At 39.0% G+C, this 20,018-nt stretch overlaps 1 protein-coding gene across 13 annotated transcripts in view; it reads left to right on the forward strand.

The window, feature by feature from the left end:
* LOC140633951 (ATP-binding cassette sub-family C member 12) overlaps positions 1 to 20,018 on the forward strand; it is an 82,643-nt gene that overhangs the window by 6,789 nt on the left and 55,836 nt on the right. For 12 of the 13 annotated variants that reach the window (XR_012031546.1, XR_012031545.1, XR_012031547.1 and 9 more), the window contains 6 exons: positions 10,562 to 10,709; positions 13,993 to 14,148; positions 16,263 to 16,410; positions 16,700 to 16,933; positions 18,580 to 18,753; positions 19,212 to 19,359. Coding sequence is in view for 10 of the 13 variants with exons in the window: in XM_072827152.1 (XP_072683253.1) it covers positions 10,591 to 10,709; positions 13,993 to 14,148; positions 16,263 to 16,410; positions 16,700 to 16,933; positions 18,580 to 18,753; positions 19,212 to 19,359 (979 nt within the window). In the remaining 3 variants the exon portion in view is untranslated. Of the gene's footprint in view, positions 1 to 1,708; positions 1,804 to 10,561; positions 10,710 to 13,992; positions 14,149 to 16,262; positions 16,411 to 16,699; positions 16,934 to 18,579; positions 18,754 to 19,211; positions 19,360 to 20,018 lie in introns of those variants that run through there. The other variant, XM_072827153.1, reaches the window with a different exon arrangement.

A 20,018-nucleotide genomic window follows, 5' to 3' on the forward strand; every position in this document is an offset into this window, starting at 1 on the left:
TGTGGCTACTCTGTATGGGACTCCTGGAACACACAGAATTGGTTCTGAACATTTATATACCTACTGAGGGGAATTGCTGGCTATGTTAGTAAAATAATCTTGAACTTGATCAGATAATGCCAAATTGCTTTATAAGTTAGTTGTACAATTTATACTCCTATCAGCAGGGTTTAAGAGCTGCTATGATCCATATACATGCCAAGACTTACAATTTTCAGACTTTTAAATATAACCTATCCGAAGAATGAGAAATAGTTCTCACTGTGATTGTGGCTTTAATGCATACTTCCCTGATACTCAGAGATTGAGCATTTTTGTGTCTGATTATTTGGCTTATCTGTGAATTGCCTGTATATATCTTTTGCCCACTTCTCTAATTGATTATTCTTTTGTTATTGATATATAGAGCATTCTTTGTAACTTTTGCATACTAATTCTCTGCGGTTAAGTGAATCGCATTTATACCAGCATGTTGCTTCACTTTTTAATCTTTAAACAATGTTTTAAAAATTTCGATCTTTTAAAAATTGGGTCTTTTGATTAACGTGACTTGTTACTAAAAACAAAACAAAACAAAACAAAACTATGACTTGTTACTGTTGATGTTGACCTTGGTGACCTGATTGAAGTAGTGTTTGTCAGGTTTCTCCATTGTCAAATAATTCTTTTCTTCCCTTTTCCATATTGCACTACACTCTCGGAAGCACCATATTCTAGTTGATCAAGTTGTTGCTCAAAGAGTTGACAATTCTGATACCGTTAGCATGGTAGTTCTTTTTTCATCCAGTTACTTCCAATCTATTTGTGTCTTTATATTCAAAACCCATTTCTTGTAGGCACCATATCATTGCTTCTTGCTTTTACATCCATCCTGACAATCTCTAGTTTTTAAGTGAAGTGTTCACTCCTTATTTATTATTTATTTATTTATTTATTTTTAATAATAAATTTATTTTTTATTGGTGTTCAATTTGCCAACATACAGAATAACACCCAGTGCTCATCCCGTCAAGTGCCCCCCTCAGTGCCCACCACCCAGTCACCCGCACCCCCTGCCCTCCTCCCCTTCCACCACCCCTAGTTCGTTTCCCAGAGTTAGGAGTCTTCCATGTTCTGTCTCCCTTTCTGATATTTCCTACCCATTTCTTCTCCCTTCCCCTCTATTCCCTTTCACTATTATTTATATTTCCCCAAATGAATGAGACCATATAATGTTTGTCCTTTTCCGATTGACTTATTTCACTCAGCATAATACCCTCCAGTTCCATCCACGTCGAAGCAAATGGTGGGTATTTGTCGTTTCTAATGGCTGAGTAATATTCCTCGGTGTCCATCGAAAGATGAATGGATAAAGAAGATGTGGTTTATGTATACAATGGAATATTACTCAGCTATTACTCATCCATTTATATTTAATGTAATTATTGATATGGTTGGGTTTAAGCCTATGAGCTTGCTATTTGTCTTCCACTTACCCCTCTTTTTTATTCTTCTGTTCCTCCTTGCCTACATTTTGGGGTTGATCTACTATTTCATGCTCCATTTTATTTTTTTGATTGAATTCTTAGCTTTAAGTCTTTGTTTATATTTTGTGTTGTTTTTCCCCTAGGGCTAACACACTATGCTGTGATTTACATTTTCACATGTGTTATTGTGTGCTTATTTTCCAGTCTGTTTGGGGAAAAAGATAAATAAGTGGAAAGTTTTCCCAGAGGAGAAAGTGTCCGAATTGAGCCTTGAAGGCTGAACAGGAATTTGTCAAGTGAAGGGAAAGATGTTACATAGTTCCAGGTTGTGGCAGTGGTGAGTGTAAAGACAAAGAGGAAGAAGTAACTGACAATTTGTTCAGGGAGCAATAAGACATGTGGCATTGCTGAAGCACAGTGTTAGGTGGTGCAAATGGAGTGTTGAAAAGAAGTTTAGGGAGTTCCTATTTGAATTAGAAATCTAGAGGCTGGCTCCATGGTATTCATGTCATTAATATTCATTAATTGAATGAAGAGATTTTGAACAGAATTATTGCCTATAAAACATTTGCCCCCTCCAGTTGTTTATAATGCCTATTTCCATTTTGGGGGATTTTGTCTTTTTGAAGTGAAGACATTTTAATTTTCAAATTCTATTATGAGAAAGAATATATTATTCTAAATGAGTGCTTCTTGTAATATAACATATGCAAGGGGTTTCCCAGGGTAACTGGAAAAAATGGGGCATCAGTTTCTCTGTATCCAGACTGCCCTAGATGAGATAGTGCCACTGATATTATATATACTTTTCTTTCTGTCAGCTTTATTGAGAAATAATTGACACATAATATAACTTATTTTATTATACACATAAATGTGTACAACATGTAGATTTGATAGACTTTGTTGTGAAATGACTACCACAGTAACATACCTCCATCACCTTACATGAAAATGTTTACGGTCCACTCTTTTAGCAACTTTCAAGAATATATACAGTACTGTTAACTATAACCACCATGCTGTACATTTGATCCCCAGAATTTACTCATTACTAGAAGATTTTACCATTTGACCAACATGTCCCCATTTCCTCTACCACCCAACCCCTGGCAACCACTGTTCTACTCTCTGTTAGCATGAATTTAACCTTTTTAGATTCTACATATAAGTGGGTATCATATAGTATTTACCTTTCTCTGTCTGACTTCCTTCACTCGGCATAATTCCCTCCAGGTTCATCTTTGTTGTCCCAAGTAGCAGAATGTCCTTCTTTCTCGGTGCTGAATAATATTCAATTATATATGTACATCACTTCTTCTTATTCCATTCATCTATAAGTGGACACTTGATTTTTTCATATCTTGACTGTTGTGAATGATGCTGCAATGGATGTGAAGGTGCGGATATCTTTTCAAGATCCTGATTTCATTTCCTTTGGATATATACCCAAAAGTGAGATTGATGAATCATATGGCAGTTTTACTGTAAATCTTTTGATAAGTTTCCATACTGGTTTTCATAGTAGCTGTACAAATTTACATTCTCATCACAGTACACAAGAATTCCCTTTTCTCTATGTTTTTGTCAACACTTGTTACCACTTGTCTTTTTGATGACAGCCATTCTAACAGGCATGAAGTGCTATCTCCTTGCAGTTTTGACTTGCATTTCCCTGATGATTAGTGATGTCATGTTGAACACCTATTTATGTACCTGTTGGCCATTTTCTTTGGAAAAATGTCTATTCAGTTGCTCTGCTCATTTTTTAATCACATTTTTTGTTTTATTTTGCTTTTGAGTTGTAGGGGTTCCTTATAAATCTTGGATATTTACCCTTTATCAGACATGATCTGTTCATTTTTTTCCCCATTCTGTCAGTTGTCTTTTTATTTTGTTGGTTTTTTCTTTTGCTGTGCAGAAGATTTTAAGCTTGATGCAGTTCCACTTAATTATTTTTGCTTTTTATTTTGCTTTTGCTTCAATATCACATCCAAAAGATTATTGCCAAGACAGGGAGCTTTTTCCTTTGTTTACTTCTAGGAGTTTATGGTTTTAGTTCTTATGTTTAAGGCTTTAATCCATTTCAAGTTAATTTTTGTGAGTGGTGTTAAGATAGGAGTCAAATTTTATTCATCTCCATGTGATTATATGGTTTTCCCAATACTTTTTATTAAAGAGAATATCCTTTTCTCATTGAGTATTCTTGGATCCCTTGTCAAATATTAGTTGACTGTATATGCAAGTATATATGCATATGTATATGCTTATTTGTGGGCTCTCAATTTTGTTCAATTGGTTTATATGTCTGTTTTTATGTCAGCCATATTGATTACTATTGCTTTGTAGTATAGTTTGAAATCAGGAAGTGTCATGCCTCCAGCTCTGTTCCTCTTTCTTCTTTGGCTATTTAGGATCTTTTGTGTTTTCATACAAATTTTAGAATTGTTTATCTTTTTTTTTTTTAGAATTTTTAATCTATTTCTGTGAAAAATGTCATTAGAATTTCTATGAGGATTGCATCAAATCTATAGATAACTGGCATGGCATGGACGTTTTAATATTAATTTTTCTGATCCATGAGCATAAGATAGCTTTCCATTTGTTTGTGTCTTCAATTTCTTTCCTCAAAGTTGTTGTAATTATCTGTGTACAGATCTTTCACCTCCTTTGTTAAGTTTAGCCACGAGTATTTTATTGTTTTTGATGACGTTGTAAGACTTTTATTTCTTTTCATATATTTCTTTTTAGTATATAGAAACACAACTGATTTCTGTATGTTGATTTTGTATCCTGCAACCTTACTGAATTTGTTGATTAGTTTTAACAGTTTTTTTTTTTTTTGTAGTCCTTAGGATTTTCCATATATAAAATAATATTATCTGCAAGCAAGGACAGTTTTACACTTTTCCAATTTAGATACCCCTTATTTCCTTTTCCTGCCTGATGGCTGCTATGGTTAGGACTTCCAGTACTATGTTGAATAAAAGTGGTAAGAGTGAGTATCTTTGTCTTCTCTCTGATCTTAGATGAAAAACTTTCAACCTCTTGCTTTGAGTATGATGTTAGGTGTGAGTTTGTTATATATGGCCTTTATTATGTGAAGGTATATTTTTTTCTATATCTGTTTTATTGAGAGTTTTTATCATAAACAGATGTTGTATTTTATCAAGTAATTTTTCCACATCTATTAAGATGTATTTTAATGTATTAGATGATTTTTCTGTATTTCTTGAGATGATCATATGATTTATATTTTTCATTCTATTAATGTGATGTATCATATTTATTGATTTGCATATGTTGAACCATCCTTTCTTCCCAGGGATAAATCCCACTTGATCATGGTGTATGATTTTTTTAATGTGTTGTTGAATTCAGTTTGCTAATATTTTGTTGAGAATATTTGCATCTATATTCATCAAGGTATTGGCCTGTAGTTTTCTTTTCTTGTAATGTCTTTATCTGGCTTTAGTGTCAAGGTAATGCTTGTCTCATAAAATGAGTTTGAAGGTAAAATAGCTCCTCTTTAATTTCCTGGAGGAGTTTGAGGAGGTTTGGCATTAATTCTTCTTTAAATGTTTGGTAGAATTCACTAGGGAAAATATCTGGTCTTGGACTTTCTTTTGGGCGGTAGTTTCAATCACTGATTCAATCCTCTTATTGTATTGGTCTGTTCAGATTTTCTATTTCTTCATTGTTAAATCTTGGTAGGTTGTGTGTTTCTAGGAATTTATCAATTTCTTCTAGGTTATCTAATATGTCAGTGTAAGGTTGTTCTAATAGTTTCTTATGGTCATTTGTATCTCTGTGGTATCAGTTGTAATGTCTACTTTTTCTAATTTTATTTATGAATCTTCTCTTTTTCCCTTTAGCTTAGCTAAAGGTTTGTCAATTTGCTTATCCTTTCCAAAAAAAACAAAACAGTTTTTAGTTTCATCAATCTTTTCTATTGTTTTTCTGGTCTTTATTTATTTCTGTTCTGATCTTTGTTATTTCCTTCTGCTAACTATAGGCTTAGTTTGTTCTTCATTTTTTGGTTCATTGAAGTGTAAAGTTAGGTTATTTGAAATCTTTCATTTTTCTTAAAGTAGACATTTATCACTATAAACTTCCACTTGGAGACTACTTTTGGTGCATCCCAGAAGTCTTGGTATGTAGTTTTTCTACATTGTTTGTTTCAAGATTTTTTTTTTTCATTTTCCTTCTGATTTCTTCTTTGACTCATTGGTTGGTCAGAAATATGTTGTCTAGGGATGCCTGGGTAGCTCAGTGGTTGAGTGTCTGCCTTCGGCTCAGGGCATGATCCTGGTCCTAGGATCAAGTCCCACATTGGACTCCCTGTGAGGAGCCTGCTTCTCCCTCTGTCCGTGTCTCTGCCTCTCTCTCTGTGTCTCTCATAAATAAATCAATAAATCTTCAAAAAAAAAAAAAGAAATGTGTTGTCTAATATCCATATATTTGTGAGATTTCCAGCTTTCTTTTATTATTGATTTCTAGTTTCATACCATTGTGGTCAGAAAAAATACTTGGTATGATTTCAATCTTCTTATATTTGCTAAGACTTGTTTTGTGACCTATCATGATATACCCTTGAGAATGTTCCATGGGTTCCTGAGAAGAATATGTATTGTACGGTTATTGGACATAATGTTCTGTATATATTTGTTAAGTCCACTTGATCTAATGTGTAGTTCAAGCCAGTGTTTCCTTATTGATTTTCTGTCTGGATTATATAGCTAATGTTGAAAGTGGAGAATTAAAGTTATCTCCTATTATTGTATTATTGTCTATTTCTCCCTCAGATCTGTTAGCATTTGCTTAATATATTTACATGCTTCATTTTTAAAACATATCATCTGTCTATATTTATACATTTATATATATCATCTGTCTATATACATTTATATATATTTATATATGGATAAATATATATAGGATTGTTATATCTTCTTGATTAATTGATCATTTTATCATTGTGTAGTAATTTTGTCTCTTGTTATAATTTTTGGCTTAAAATCTATTTTGTTTGATATAAGTACAGCTGTGCTTGCTGTCATTTGTTTTCCACTTGCATGAAATACCTTTTCCATTCCTTCACTTTGAGCATATGTATGTCTTTAAAGCTGAAATGAGTCTTTTGTAGGCAGCACATAGTTGGGTCTCATTTTTTTCATACAGCCAGTGAAGAATTTAATCCATTTACATTTCATATATTTATTGATTGGTAAGGATCAATATTAATGCCATCTTATTGTTTTCTGGCTATTTTGTAGTCCATGTTCCTTTCTTCCTGTTTTACTGCCTCCCATTGTGAATTGATGATTCTCACAGTGATATGCTTTGATTCTTTTCTCTATCTTTTGTAAATCTTCTGTAGGTTTTTGCTTTGTGGTTACCTTAAGGCTTACATAAAACATTTTATGGGGCTCCTGGGTGGCTCAGTCACTTAGGTGTCTGCCTTTGGCTCAGGCCATGATCTCAGGGTTGTGGTATTGGGCCCTGTATCAGGCTCCCTGCTCAGCAGGAAGTCTGCTCTGCTTCTCCCTCTCCCTCTACCTCTCCACCGACCTCATGCTCTGTCTCTCTCCTTCTCTTTCTCAAATAGAATCTTAAAAAAATCATTTTATAGATATAATAGTGTATTTTATGCTGATAACAACTTAATTTTGACCACGTACAAAAACTCTACCATTTTTACTCCTCTATGCTATGCTATTGATGTCACATTTTGTTCTTTTTATATTATATATTTATGAAAAATTATTGTCTTTTAACTTTCATATTAGAATTGTTAACACACGACCATATACACTATTAGAGTATTCTGAACTTGACTATATGCTTACATTAGTTAGTATGTTGCATATTTTCATGTTACTAATTAGTATTCTTTAATTTCAGCTTAAAGAATTTCTTTCAGCATTTCTTGTTAAGGCAGATCTAGTGGTGATAAACTCCCTCAGCTTTTGTTTGCCTGGGAAAGTCTTTATCTGACTTTCATTTCCGAATAATAGCTTTGCCAGTTAGGGGATTCTTGGTTGGTAGGTTTTGCTTTTGTTTTTCTGGCACTTTGAATATATCATCCCACTCTCCTGGCCTGTATGGTTTCTGCTGAAAAATCACTAATAGTCTTACGGGGATTCCTTTGTAAGTTACAAGCTTCTTTTCTCTTGTTGCTTTTAAGATTCTCTGTTTGATTTTTGACAGTTTTATTGTAATATGTGTTAGAATCTCTTTAAGTTGAGTTTCTTTGGTGAACTATGAGCTTCATGAACTTGGCTATTCAAATCTCTACCCAGTTTTGGGAACTTCTCAGCCATTATTTCTCTTTTTTAATTTCCCAATTTTTAAAAAAAAATTCTAGTAAGTTAACATATAGTGTAATACTGGTTTTAGGAATAGGATTTAGCAATTTGTCCTAGCCATTATTTCTTTAAATAAGTCTTTTGCCTCATTCTCCTTTTTTTCTTTTGATGATATCCTATGGATTGCATAGGCTTTCTTCACTCTTTTTAAACTTCTTTCTTTGTTCTCTCCTGACTGGATGATCTCAAAGTTCTTGTCTTCTAACGCGTAGATTCTTTCTGTTGTTGATACTGTTTCACTGTTCATTTTATTCATTGTATTTTCCACTTCCAGAATTTCTGTTTGATTCTTTTAATAATTTTTGTCTCTTAAACGTCTCATTTTGGTCATGTGTTGTTTTCCTGATTTATCTGAATTGTCTTTCTGTGTTTTCTTGTAATTCATGGAGTTTCCTTAAAACAGCTGTTTTCATTTCTTTATTGGGTTAATTGCAGATTTCCATATCTTTGGGAAGATTATTATTGTCCTTTGATGGTGTCATATTCCCTTAATTATTCATGCTCCTTGAAGTTTTGCATTGCTGTCTTCACATTTGAAATATCAGTTACCTCCTCCAATCTTTACTAACTGCCTCTGGGAGAGAAATACCTTCCATGGTCCTTGCTAGGGTGACTAGGGCTTTCTTAGAACTTCTTTGGTTACACGAGCTCCATACTTCTTGCTCTTTCTTGTGGCAGAATTCTTAAGCCTATATGTTTTCTCTCAATCCTGCAGAGCACTGGACTGGGTGCTGACAGCCTCCCTTGTATTTTCCCAAAAGTGGTAATAAAGCTCAAGTTTGTGGTCTCTACCTAGCCTACCTATTTGACATGGTTTTTTGTGCATGCTTACTAGCTGTCTGTCAAAGCTTCCCCTCACTGCTGCCATTGACAGCATGCCAGCCACAGGATGGGTATGTGTATAGATGAGGCATGTGGAATGCTAGGAGTACCTGGAAACCAGTACTGAGCCATGTGTGAGTGAGATGTCCTTAGCGACTCAAGGGCAGGTTTCTTGATGTGGTCTGTGATGCAGGATCCATGTCCTTTAATGCTCTCCAAGGGTCCTACGTACCTCCTAGCCTCTTCCTGCTTCTCTCATGTAGCTCAGAATTTAGTTCTCTGAATGTGGTGAAAGAGAAATAGGCTTCTTAGTCAGCATCCTGCATAGCTGGATTACCAGCTCTGGAAGCCAGCTCTCACTTTTGCCTGTGAAAGAAATCATGGGCTGAGAGGATCTCTTTTGGCCCTAAGCTATGCTGCCTTGAGGGAGGAGTGATGTGCATAAAGTCAAACTATTCCTCTTTCCTTCTCCAATACATCCAAATTTATATTGTTTTGCTCCAATGATGTGCTGGAAATTCTCCACTGACAACTGGGACTTCCCCAAATGTTCTTTCGTCCTTAGTGATTGTCTAAGGCAAAATTTCCTGGGGCTCCTAGACATGGCCAAGAGGGGCTAGAGCCAGTTCATGGGCCACTTCAGGGTCCCACAGCCAAGACCAAGGTCTGTATGTCCATTACCTGATACATGGATGGGCAAGACTCTTGGGTTTCTTGGCATATAGTGCAGGATTCCACAACTCCCAGAAAGGCACTTTTGTTTGTGAATAGATGCCAAATTGTTATTGGGAGCAGGGGAGACACGAACAAAGGCTGTCTTATTCAGCCATGATGCTAGTGTCACTACCACATATATTCTTGAGTAAGTCCTTTCCCTTCTTTGGGGCTCTGTTTCCTCTTCTGTATAATGAAGAGTTTGTAAAAGATTGAATTTGAGAACAATTCCGACTCTGTAATTGATTTATCAGTTATTAAAACCTTGATGGGAATTGGTTTATTTGATGTTTCTAGCCATGAAAACTTCCTGAGAAAATTTCTGGGAATGGGACCACCATATATATTTAATAGTGAGGCCTCTAATTATAAGTGACAGAAAGGAGACCAAGACAGTTTGGATAAAAAGGGAGAATTCATCCCTAGCATACAGAGAGGGAGGTGTTATGGAACCCTAGAGGAAGAATAGAGCTGGGTCTTAGGGAGGGACTGAAATAAGGAATAGGAAAACCTGTAAGGATTATTCTTTATTCATTAAGTTTAGGTGATTGGTGAATATGGTGGTTGGTTTATAGACTGGACAGGCACTCCAGAAAGTGTTTTCTCCACCTAGATTATTGGGTTTCCTTAAGAGTAGTGGTCCTAGAAATAGAGGGCGTGGGCTTGCCCAGTCCTGAGGGGTAGTCTCATTGAAGGTCTCTAGCTCTTTGGTATAGGGCAATGTGGATGTATAAGCTCCTGGGTATCTGAGAGAAGCAGGAAGAAAAAGGGTGTGTGTGTGTGTGTGTGTGTGTATGCCAAACTTCACTCTGTGTGAAGTAAATTTGTGTGATAGCAAACATACCTTCCTGGAGCTCTTTTTTTGGTTTGGGATTCAGACTGGCTCCCAACAGAAAATTCACAATAGACTTTCTTCTCCCAGTCAACCCAAACTGGGAAAGAAGAGGCACTGAATGTCCTTGCTAATAAGGAAACCTCAGAGTGGAGTTGAGGGATGTGGCAGGTTTTTGGCCACACCTCAAACCCCATCCCCCATCTGCCGCATAAATGTAGAAAGCTAATTGATAAAACTGTCTAAGGGGTTGAAGCAAGGAAGCTGATCTGGGTAGAGTCTGGGTGAAGTAGGGACTGGCTGATCCCATTCCAGAGTGTCGTCATTCCTCAGTGACCTTCCTCATCTCTGTGCTGCAGAGTGAAATTGTCCCTAGGCCACCATCAGGATGGTGGGTGAAGGCCCCTACCTTATCTCAGATCTGGATCGGCGAGGCCAGCGAAGATCGTTTACAGAAAGATATGACCCCAGCCTAAAGACCATGATCCCGGTGAGACCCTGTGCAAGGTAAGCCAGAAAGAGGATTGGATGGAGGGCCAGGGTGGAACCTCCAGAATTAGTTTCTCCCCATCAGGAGAGTAGGCACTGGCTCTGGCCCCCATGCTGGTGCTCTATATGCTTGTCCTTTGGTCATCCATCCATCCATCCATCCATCCATCCATTTATTAACCACTTCTTTATTCCCATTATCCTTTGGTGAGAGGGAGACAATATCCAATGTTTAAGGACAGCTTTCATTGTGCCAGCCCAAGTTGTTCAAGTACTTTACAAACATGGCCTCATTCACTTTTCACAACCACCATGGAAGTATTGTTATCTTTATCTGATAGGTGGGGAACTGAGGCATAGAGAAGGTAAGTAAGTTCATCAGTTAGCTTTTTCTTTGTAACAAACAAACTTTCTGTTAACACTTAGAAGCCTAAAACGATCGCCATTTAGTTAGCATACAGTTTTATGGTTGGGTCAGCAATTTGGTCTGAGCTTAGCTGGGTGATTCATTTGGTCTTGACTAGGCTTACTTATAAATCTGCTGGTCAGCAATGTGGTTTACTTCTCAGGGTCAGTTGACTGTAGGCTGGGGCAATGGGGACAGGTGAGCCACATGGGCTATCAATTCTCATTAGGGTATCCTGGGCTTGATCACTTAGTAAACTGCCAAAACGATGAGTGGAAGCATATAGGTTTTCTTGAGACTCAGGCTCAGAACTGGCACCCCATTTCTTTCACAGCATTCTATTTGCCAAATTAAGTCACAAGTCAGCCCAGATTCAAAGTGTAAAGAAATAGATCTACAGAGGGAAGCAGCTGCAAGCTCACATTCCAAGGGGAATGGATCTACTCTATACAGGTGGGGAGAGGGAATTGGATCAGTTTTGAACTGTAGGATTGGGACACATGCAGCCTGACTTTTAAGCTCACATGCTTAACTAGAATATGATATGATATGATATGATATATTATTAATATTGTATTAGTCACAATATTATAAAATTCTGCCTTTTTTTTTTTAACCTAGAAAGGGCCCTGTGTCCTCTGAACAGCAGAAGGCCAAGTAGCATCCCCTTAGAGAGGTGACACAATGTTGCTCTCTCCTACAACCTCTGGATGGAAGATGTACCTTGATCCCTCTAAAAGGAGGGATGAAGGTTGAAAGGTGGAGGAATAGGCTACCATTTCCTTAGCCCCAGGCAGGAAAAGAGTAACTACCCATTGTTTTGGCTAAGTTTATAATTGCTTTGTGGAGAGGCAATGTTGTGTAGTGCTTAAGAGAATGATGGGACCCTGGAGTCAGCAAGCAGTGGCTTTGAGTTATTGTTCCACCACTTACCAACTGTAAGATTTTGGTCAAGTACTTTAACTTCTCTGTATCATGATGTTCTTGTCTATGAAATAGGGTCATTAAACTACTCTTCTGTACATTTCGCTGATTTGTTTTAAGAATTCTATGAGGTAATGTATGACTTTATCATAAAAGCCACCTTTTAGGAAATTTTACTATTTGCTGGGGACATAGTACCTTGTTAATACTCTCTTAGCTTGAATTCTCCAAAAGCAGAGTCTGAGCTGAGAACTTGGTAGCTCATTTAGGAGGTGATCCCAAGAAGCAAGAGGCAAAATTTAGGGGAAGTGAGGCAGGGAAGGACAATATAGTGTCATCAGTGTCACTGCTGTAGGAATGGGGACTGGATTCTACTAGGACCTCCTGAGAAAGTGTACAGTTTTCCACCCAAAGAATGGAGAATGCATTTATCCAGGGGTTCCTATACTCCATTTGTTAAGATTTGCCCCTGGAGGCATCAGCCCTCTACAATTCTGGGCTGCATTTAGGCTCCTGAGAAGGCACTAAAACAGGTAGTGAAACGCAGCATAGCTCACATTTGAGATGGGATACTCAGCCTTAGCTAGCATGACACTGTCCTCTATAGCTGAGATCCGAGGTCTGTATGACAAGAGTCTGTGACTCAGGGCATCCGGACAGCATCTGCTACAAATATAAAACTCTTACAGTGTCCAGAATATACTAATCACTTAATAATCAGTAGACATTACTCCAGGTCTCTGATTTTATTCTGTCTTAGATGGTTAATTTCTCAAGGGCAAAACCAAGGTCTTTTCCTCCTCCATTTCCTCTTCCTTTTCTTTCTTTTCTTCCCTCCTTCTCCTTGGCTGTTTACTCTTTCTCCTCCTCCTCCTCCTCTTTTTACTTCTTTGTTCTCCTTTTCCTTCTGCACCTCTCTGTTTCTTCTTTTTACTCCTCCCTTTCACCTTCCTCATCCTCCTTTTTTTAACCTGTTAGCTAATATGTATGTAGCCATAGCACTTTAAATGTTTTAATTCATTTTATCCTTCTGATCTGCAGAACCATGAGTTTGCCTCCATCACGTGCCTGATTAGGTAGCCTCCCTGCCCCTCCACCATGGTGGCATGACTTGCTCTGCACCTTCCCCATCCTTCTGAGAGCACAAGATATGGACCCTACTCCTCTGATACTTAGCTTCTGGGTCTTTATTTCCTCATGACAAATGGGTCAGGTGTCCTCTTTCACATGGGATGGTCATGAGACTTGAACATTGGTTAATGTTCAACACTGGCTCACTAAAAGAATTCCCTGGTTAGTAACATTTATCAGTTCTTATGGTGTGACCATGCCTAACATAGCGGATTTCAAGCCAATGTGATGTCACTGACTGCCAAATTGAAAAGAGATGAGCATTAGCACCCTGTTATGAGGTATTTCTACCATATAGATACAATAGATTTACAAAATCTAAAGATCATAGATACTAGCAAAAACTAGTAAAATAATTAAGAAGTGATGAGTTTCAAGTACTTATTACCTTTGTCCTTAAGATAATTTATTTAAAATTATGAAATTTTTGTTAAAGATTTTATTTATTCATGAGAGACACAAAAAGAGAGAGGCAGAGACATAGGCAGAGGGAGAAGCAGGCTCCATGCAGGGAGCCTGATGTGGGACTCGATCCCAGGACTCCAGGATCACGCCCTGAGCCGAAGGCAGACGCTTGACCGCTGAGCCACCCAGGCATCCCTAAAATTATGAAATTTTGAATATTGGCTGTGTTTAGCAACTAACTTGTAAAACTCCTGAAAATCTTACAATCAGCTCTCACAAGCTGATTGGTGCTGGTCCCAGCACACACCACTGCTCAAAGGGCTAACGGGTGGGAATCATGGCTTCTAGTGTGGCTGTGATTATTAAGAGCTCAAGCCAGGGACTCAAGGCGTTGACCACTATGCCCTGGAACATGGAGTATCTCATTTGTCTTAGGCTGGCATCCAACCCTGTGGATGATGCAGGGCTACTCTCCTTTGCTACGTTTTCCTGGCTCACACCAGTGATGGTTAGGGGCTACAAGCACACACTGACTGTGGACACCCTGCCTCCGCTGTCACCATATGACTCATCGGACACCAATGCCAAAAGGTACCAGGATTCACTTGGGTCACCTCAGGAGAGGAGCCTACCCTATACAGGGGCCCATGAGCCTTTTGAGTTCTCCCCCTCCCCAGGTGTGGAAATGGACACTTCTAGGTCCTTGGGGGCCCTCTTTGGTGGCTGCTGGGTTGGGCTGACTGAACTTGTTGTCCCAGTCTCTGGGAAGGTGAGGTATGGGGAGAGTTGGTGTGGAAAAAGGACTGCTTGTGAGCTACAGCCAGAAGCTGAGGACCATGCTGGCTGGGCTGTCGCTAGTTTGTAGGAGTACTACATCAGGACAAAGGTGGCCAGAATTTCACTTTGCACTGTGCTGACCAGACCCACCTGGGCTGCTGCTACATGCAGCTCCACACATTGTATTTTTACTTCAAAAATCATTATTGGGCTTTTATATTGCAAAATATGTTTAGGCTGAAGCAAATGAAGACACCAATATTTGATAATTTTGACTTGCAAAAAATGTAAATTGCATCGGTTCAACCTAATTCATATTCATTCTAAAAATGTTAAAGCAATAGACATTTTAAGCCCTACGAGTATCTCTACCATACTCCTGCTTTGCTCCCCAGAGGTCAGCATTGTTAAAAGTTGATGTTGATCTGTCCAGAATTTTTTCTACTCTGATTAAGCACACCCTGTGGTACCATCTTCTGCAGATCAGTACCTCTTATTGTTCCTCTCACTTGCACATCACGTTTTTTTTCTTTAAACAAAGTGAAGCATACTACAGAATCAATCATTTTGCTATTTTCAGTAAGCATTTATAAAGACTTTTTCCACATCAGCATAAGGATAAAGACATTAACTTCATTCTTTCTACAAGCTGCTTTGACCTTTGAGGTTGGGATGAGTCATAATGTCTTAAACAATGGGGAACTTTTCTAAGTCTTCTCTGCACTTATTTCTTCTGGGAGTCTTCTTATCTTTGGCCACCTGGGGTAAAGTGCAAGGCATAGTCTGGAGTATGTGGTTATAGGGCTGAGAGTTTTAATCATGGTCTTGCAATTGTTTCTACAACTGTGGTTCCCTTCACCCATGTACTTCAGATATCTCATTCAGTAGTAATTCCCCAGATCATAGTCTGGAGAAAGTTGCTAGTGAGATCAGACAGAAGGGGCAGCATTTTCCTTCTACTTCTCTGGTCCAAACTTCTCTTTCTGTTTTTAATGTTTCCTTCCATCTATTCAACATCAACTTGGATCCACTTCTCTTCTATGCTATGCCTACTCCTAGGTGAGCTTATCCACTGCAAAGACTCAACACCAAACACAACCTTAATAATATGCCACTTCATATCTAAAGCTATATATACTCTTCTCCTCTTCTTGACAAACTCCATTCACATGGTTGGTTGAGCCAGAAAATTGGGATTTGTTGTCCTGTTGTCTCTGTCCATCCTCCTCAAATGCACTTCCCTTAAATCCAGTGTCAAACCTCTGCCACTTCTGCCCTGGATATCAACAGTCTCCTCCTGTGGTCCCCATGCCTTTGTTCCCCTATAATCCACTATTTTCACAGCAATCTGAATGTTCTTTTAGATATGTAAAATGATCTTATCATTTTGGCTTAAAAACCTGCAATGGCTTCTTTTGCTCGGGAAAATAAACTTAAACTCCTTCCTGAGAACTATGAGGTCCCATGGGATTTGTTTGGCTCTGCCCCTCCTCCCAGTGTCATGTCAACTCTTTCTTCCTTTACCACACTTCTGTCATACTGGCCTTCTTTCAGATCTTTGAAATGGACAAACTCTTTACTGCCCTGGGGAAGATTACTCTTGTCATTTTTCTGTTGTCTCTCTCTCTCTCTCTTTTTTTTTTAAATCGAACTGGTATTGTGCCAGAGATGGGCAGTAGGAGCAGGAAATGAAGTGCCCAAGTGTCAGGTACCAGCTTGTGCTCATGCCAAGGCTTTGTTTTTCTGCTCCTCCCATACCCCACCTGCTCTGGAAAATAAGAAAAGAGAATCAGTGGTGCTTGTGTGGAGGCACCACTGCTAGGGATGAGGGTTGTGTTGAGAACACTTGAGAGGTTTGTTCATCAAAGTAACTTCAAATAGCAAGTGGAAATGAAATCCCTTTTCTTCTTCTTGTTCTTTCATCACAGATTTCGAATCCTTTGGGATGAAGAGGTAGAAAGTGTGGGTCCTGAGAAAGCCTCTCTGGGCCGAGTGGTCTGGAAATTCCAGAGGACACGTGTTTTGATGGATATTGTGGCCAACATCCTGTGCATTATCATGGCAGCCATAGGGCCGGTGAGTGGGGGTGGCCCTTTTTCTGCCTTGTCAAATAGGTCCCCAGATTGGCAAAGAATGCCATTAGTTACTTTCTCTACGAGCTGGTGGGTTTAGTACATTGTCATTATCTTTGAGCTCCTTGGGGGCAAATTTTCATAAAGCTAATCCTTGACAAGCACAGCAGCAGCCACTGAAATTAATTAAAAAGTTTGCCTCATAAAGTCAGCTTGCTGACATTATCTGAGGCTTCCTATATCAACCTCAACCTCCAATGGCTCTTTCCTCTCTCCATTGTGCTATTTTACAGACAGTTCTCATTCACCAAATCCTCCAACAGACCGAGAGCATTTCTAGGAATGTCTGGGTTGGCATTGGTCTGTGCATGGCCCTTTTTGCTACTGAGTTTACCAAAGTGCTCTTCTGGGCCCTTGCCTGGGCCATAAATTACCGCACAGCGATCCGATTGAAGGTGGCTGTCTCCACCCTGGTTTTTGAAAACCTGGTGTCCTTCAAGACACTAGCACACATCTCTATTGGTGAGGTAAGCTGGCCAAGAGTTTAATTTTAGAAAATTAAATCCTAAGTTTTCTGAAATTGAATGAGATATGCTTCCTGGATAATGCATATGCCTTTTATTTGTCCAATGTCCTACCCATTATATCCCAACATTCTGCTAAATGAGATGATGGAGACTCAAAACATTAGAGGAGTTCAGTGAAAGGAGGGCTCCATTCAAGCTGGGGAATTTGGAAAGGCTTCCCTGTTTCAACTGAGACAGGGCATGGGGGTAACCTCATTCAATCCCTTTGATTGTCAAAAAGGACACTGAGGCAGTATGGAACACACCACAGGCACAAAAAAATGAGTGAGCAATTGGTCCAATGTTTCTGCCTGTGTCGAGTTTGGAGTCCTAAAGTTATAGTAAAGACTACATCTGCTGGACTTCAGGATCTATCTTTCTTTCTTTTCTTTCTTTCTTTCTTTCTTTCTTTCTTTCTTTCTTTCTTTCTTTCTTTCTTTCTTTCTTTCTTTTCCTTCCTTCCTCCCTTCCTTCCTTCCTTCCTTCCTTCCTTCCTTCCTTCCTTCCTTCCTTCCTTCCTTCTGAGAGAGGGGGAGAGAGAGAGAGAGGGTGGGGGAGAGAAGCAGAGGGAGAGAATCTCAAGCAGGTTCAATGCCCAGTACAGAGCCCATTTTGAGGCTCTATCTCACAGTCAGAAGATAACTGACAAGAGTCAGAAGCTAACCAATTGAGCCACCCAGGTGCCCCGAATTTATATCTTCTTAAGCCCTTGAGCCTTAGCAATAAGATAAGCCTAAGCAATAAGATTCTCATCATTTACACAAAATATTTCCCTAGTCAAGGGAACTCCAGGTGGTATAAGGTAAGGGAGAAGCCTTGCCTCTTTCTTATAGTTGCTCTTTCATTATGTCCAAAGCATCCCGTATCACTGAAGATGAACTTGGTTGCATAGAATAAGAAAATCCAAAATAACAGTAGATTAAGCAAGATTAGTTTGTTCCACTCTTTGTAAAAGTAGTCTGGAAGAGAGTAACTCAGGGCTGGTATGAACACTTCTGGATCTTCGTACCTTTCTTTGTCACTATGCCAGCACATGGCTCCCATAATGGCTCAGGATGGATGCTGGAGGTCCCGCCATGCCAGTTATGTTTCAGATAGCTGGTAAGATGAAGGAGAGAAGAATAAGGTATATGTCCTCTAAATTGACTTGGCTCCCTATAAGAATGCATTCTCAAACTCCCATTTGACACTTTTGGCTTTTATCTCATTGCCCTTGACACAGTCACATGGCCATACTCTTTCCACAAGGGAGGCTGAAAAATGTAATTTTTAAGCTGGGCACATTGCTGCTCTGAATAAAGCAAGAAGAAGAGATAGATAAAGAGTAGGCAGCCAGCCATCTCTCCAGCATGCTCTTAGATGGTAATATTTATTACTCTTTTTGTCAAGATTTCTTCATTGGGACTCTCAGTCCTAAAAGATGGGCCTCTCCAAAATTAGATCAGCATGAGAGCCATTCATCATGTTGGTCCCCTGATGATACCCCTCCCCCTTAAGGCAGTTTTTTCTCTTCTCTCCTCAGACCCCTCAACCATTCTGAAAGCCTTCAGTTGAGGAGATGTTTGCATGAAGCTTCCAAAGCCTGAACCCATGTGCTTTCTTTCCAGGTGCTCAATACATTATCAAGTGACAGTTATTCCTTGTTTGAAGCTGCCTTGTTTTGTCCCTTGCCAGCCACCATCCCTATCTTAATGGCTGTTTGTGCAGTATATGCCTTTTTCATTCTGGGGCCCACAGCCCTCATCGGGATATCTGTGTACATCATATTCATCCCCATCCAGGTAATGGCAGGCCTTTGCAATTGTAACTGCTGTACGCTTGCATTTTGCACACATGTTCTCACTGAATTGGATAGAAGGCTTCATTTCCAGGGCAGGGACTTGAAGCCTATGCCCCCACTTTGTGCTCACAAATGTACTTTTTTTGTTGTTGGCACAGTGTATTATTTTTTAAGAACTTGAATTTGAATGCCCTAGGGGAGGGGTACATGCTTTTCAATTTGTCAAAGTCCCCAACAATCTCTTTGCATCCTAGCAATTCATGTATTTTTATCACCTGTCTGATCATCAGTGGTGTCCCCTGGTCCACATTAGCTGCCACAACTCAAGGGAAAGATGGCAAGAATCTCAGGCCAGCTTCCCTTAGAACTTTTCCTGGCACTTCTACTCTGATCCCTGAATTTTTAGGCCAACTGCAACTCAGCAATTCTCTCTGAACACTGTTTATACCTTGATTTCAGATGTTTATGGCTAAGCTCAATTCAGCTTTCCGAAGATCAGCAATTTCAGTGACAGACAAGCGAGTTCAGACAATGAATGAATTTCTGACCTGCATCAAGCTGATTAAAATGTATGCCTGGGAGAAATCTTTTACCAATACCATTCAAGGTAGGATGTGCAGGTGCTTGAAGAATTACTTACCCTGTAGAATGTGCTCTTCTAAGGGGTTGTTAAGGTTCCTGGGGCCAGGCATTGCAGAAAGGGGGCTGTGGGGGTTCCCTGAGCTGCTTTGCAGGCTTTTCAAAGGATTACAGAGATTTTAATAGACGCAGGCATCTGTTCTGATGAACCCAAGTGCTCACTCACCAGGTGAGCGACATATGGTTTAGCCTTTATGAAGGCATGTGGATATTGGTACTGACCAGTTACCTTTTACCAAAAAAGAAAAAAATCACTAAAAAATTATGAGAAGAAGAGCTGTCTTAAGCTATTTCCTTGACTTAGAAGATGTCTACACATATACATGCACACACTCACATATATATCTCCTTGCCTGCAGCAACCTCATCATGATTGGATGACCCCTTGATTTGACATTCCTTGCACAGATACGAGGACACATATATAGCTTTTTTAAAAAGATATTAAAACCATTACAATCAAATATAAATGCAAATCTAATTGCAGGGACATTTACATAATTGCTGACATAGACTCAGGTGGTTGGCCGGTTAATGATCTGAACCACTGTTACAATTGATTCTCTGGATCTACAATTACACTTTTAGACCAGCGTGTAATTGGGCCTGAAGCTGTGTATCCATGTT

The sequence above is a fragment of the Canis lupus genome, chromosome 5 (genome assembly GCF_048164855.1).
Source record: "Canis lupus baileyi chromosome 5, mCanLup2.hap1, whole genome shotgun sequence".
Classification (NCBI taxonomy): Eukaryota; Metazoa; Chordata; class Mammalia; order Carnivora; family Canidae; genus Canis; species Canis lupus.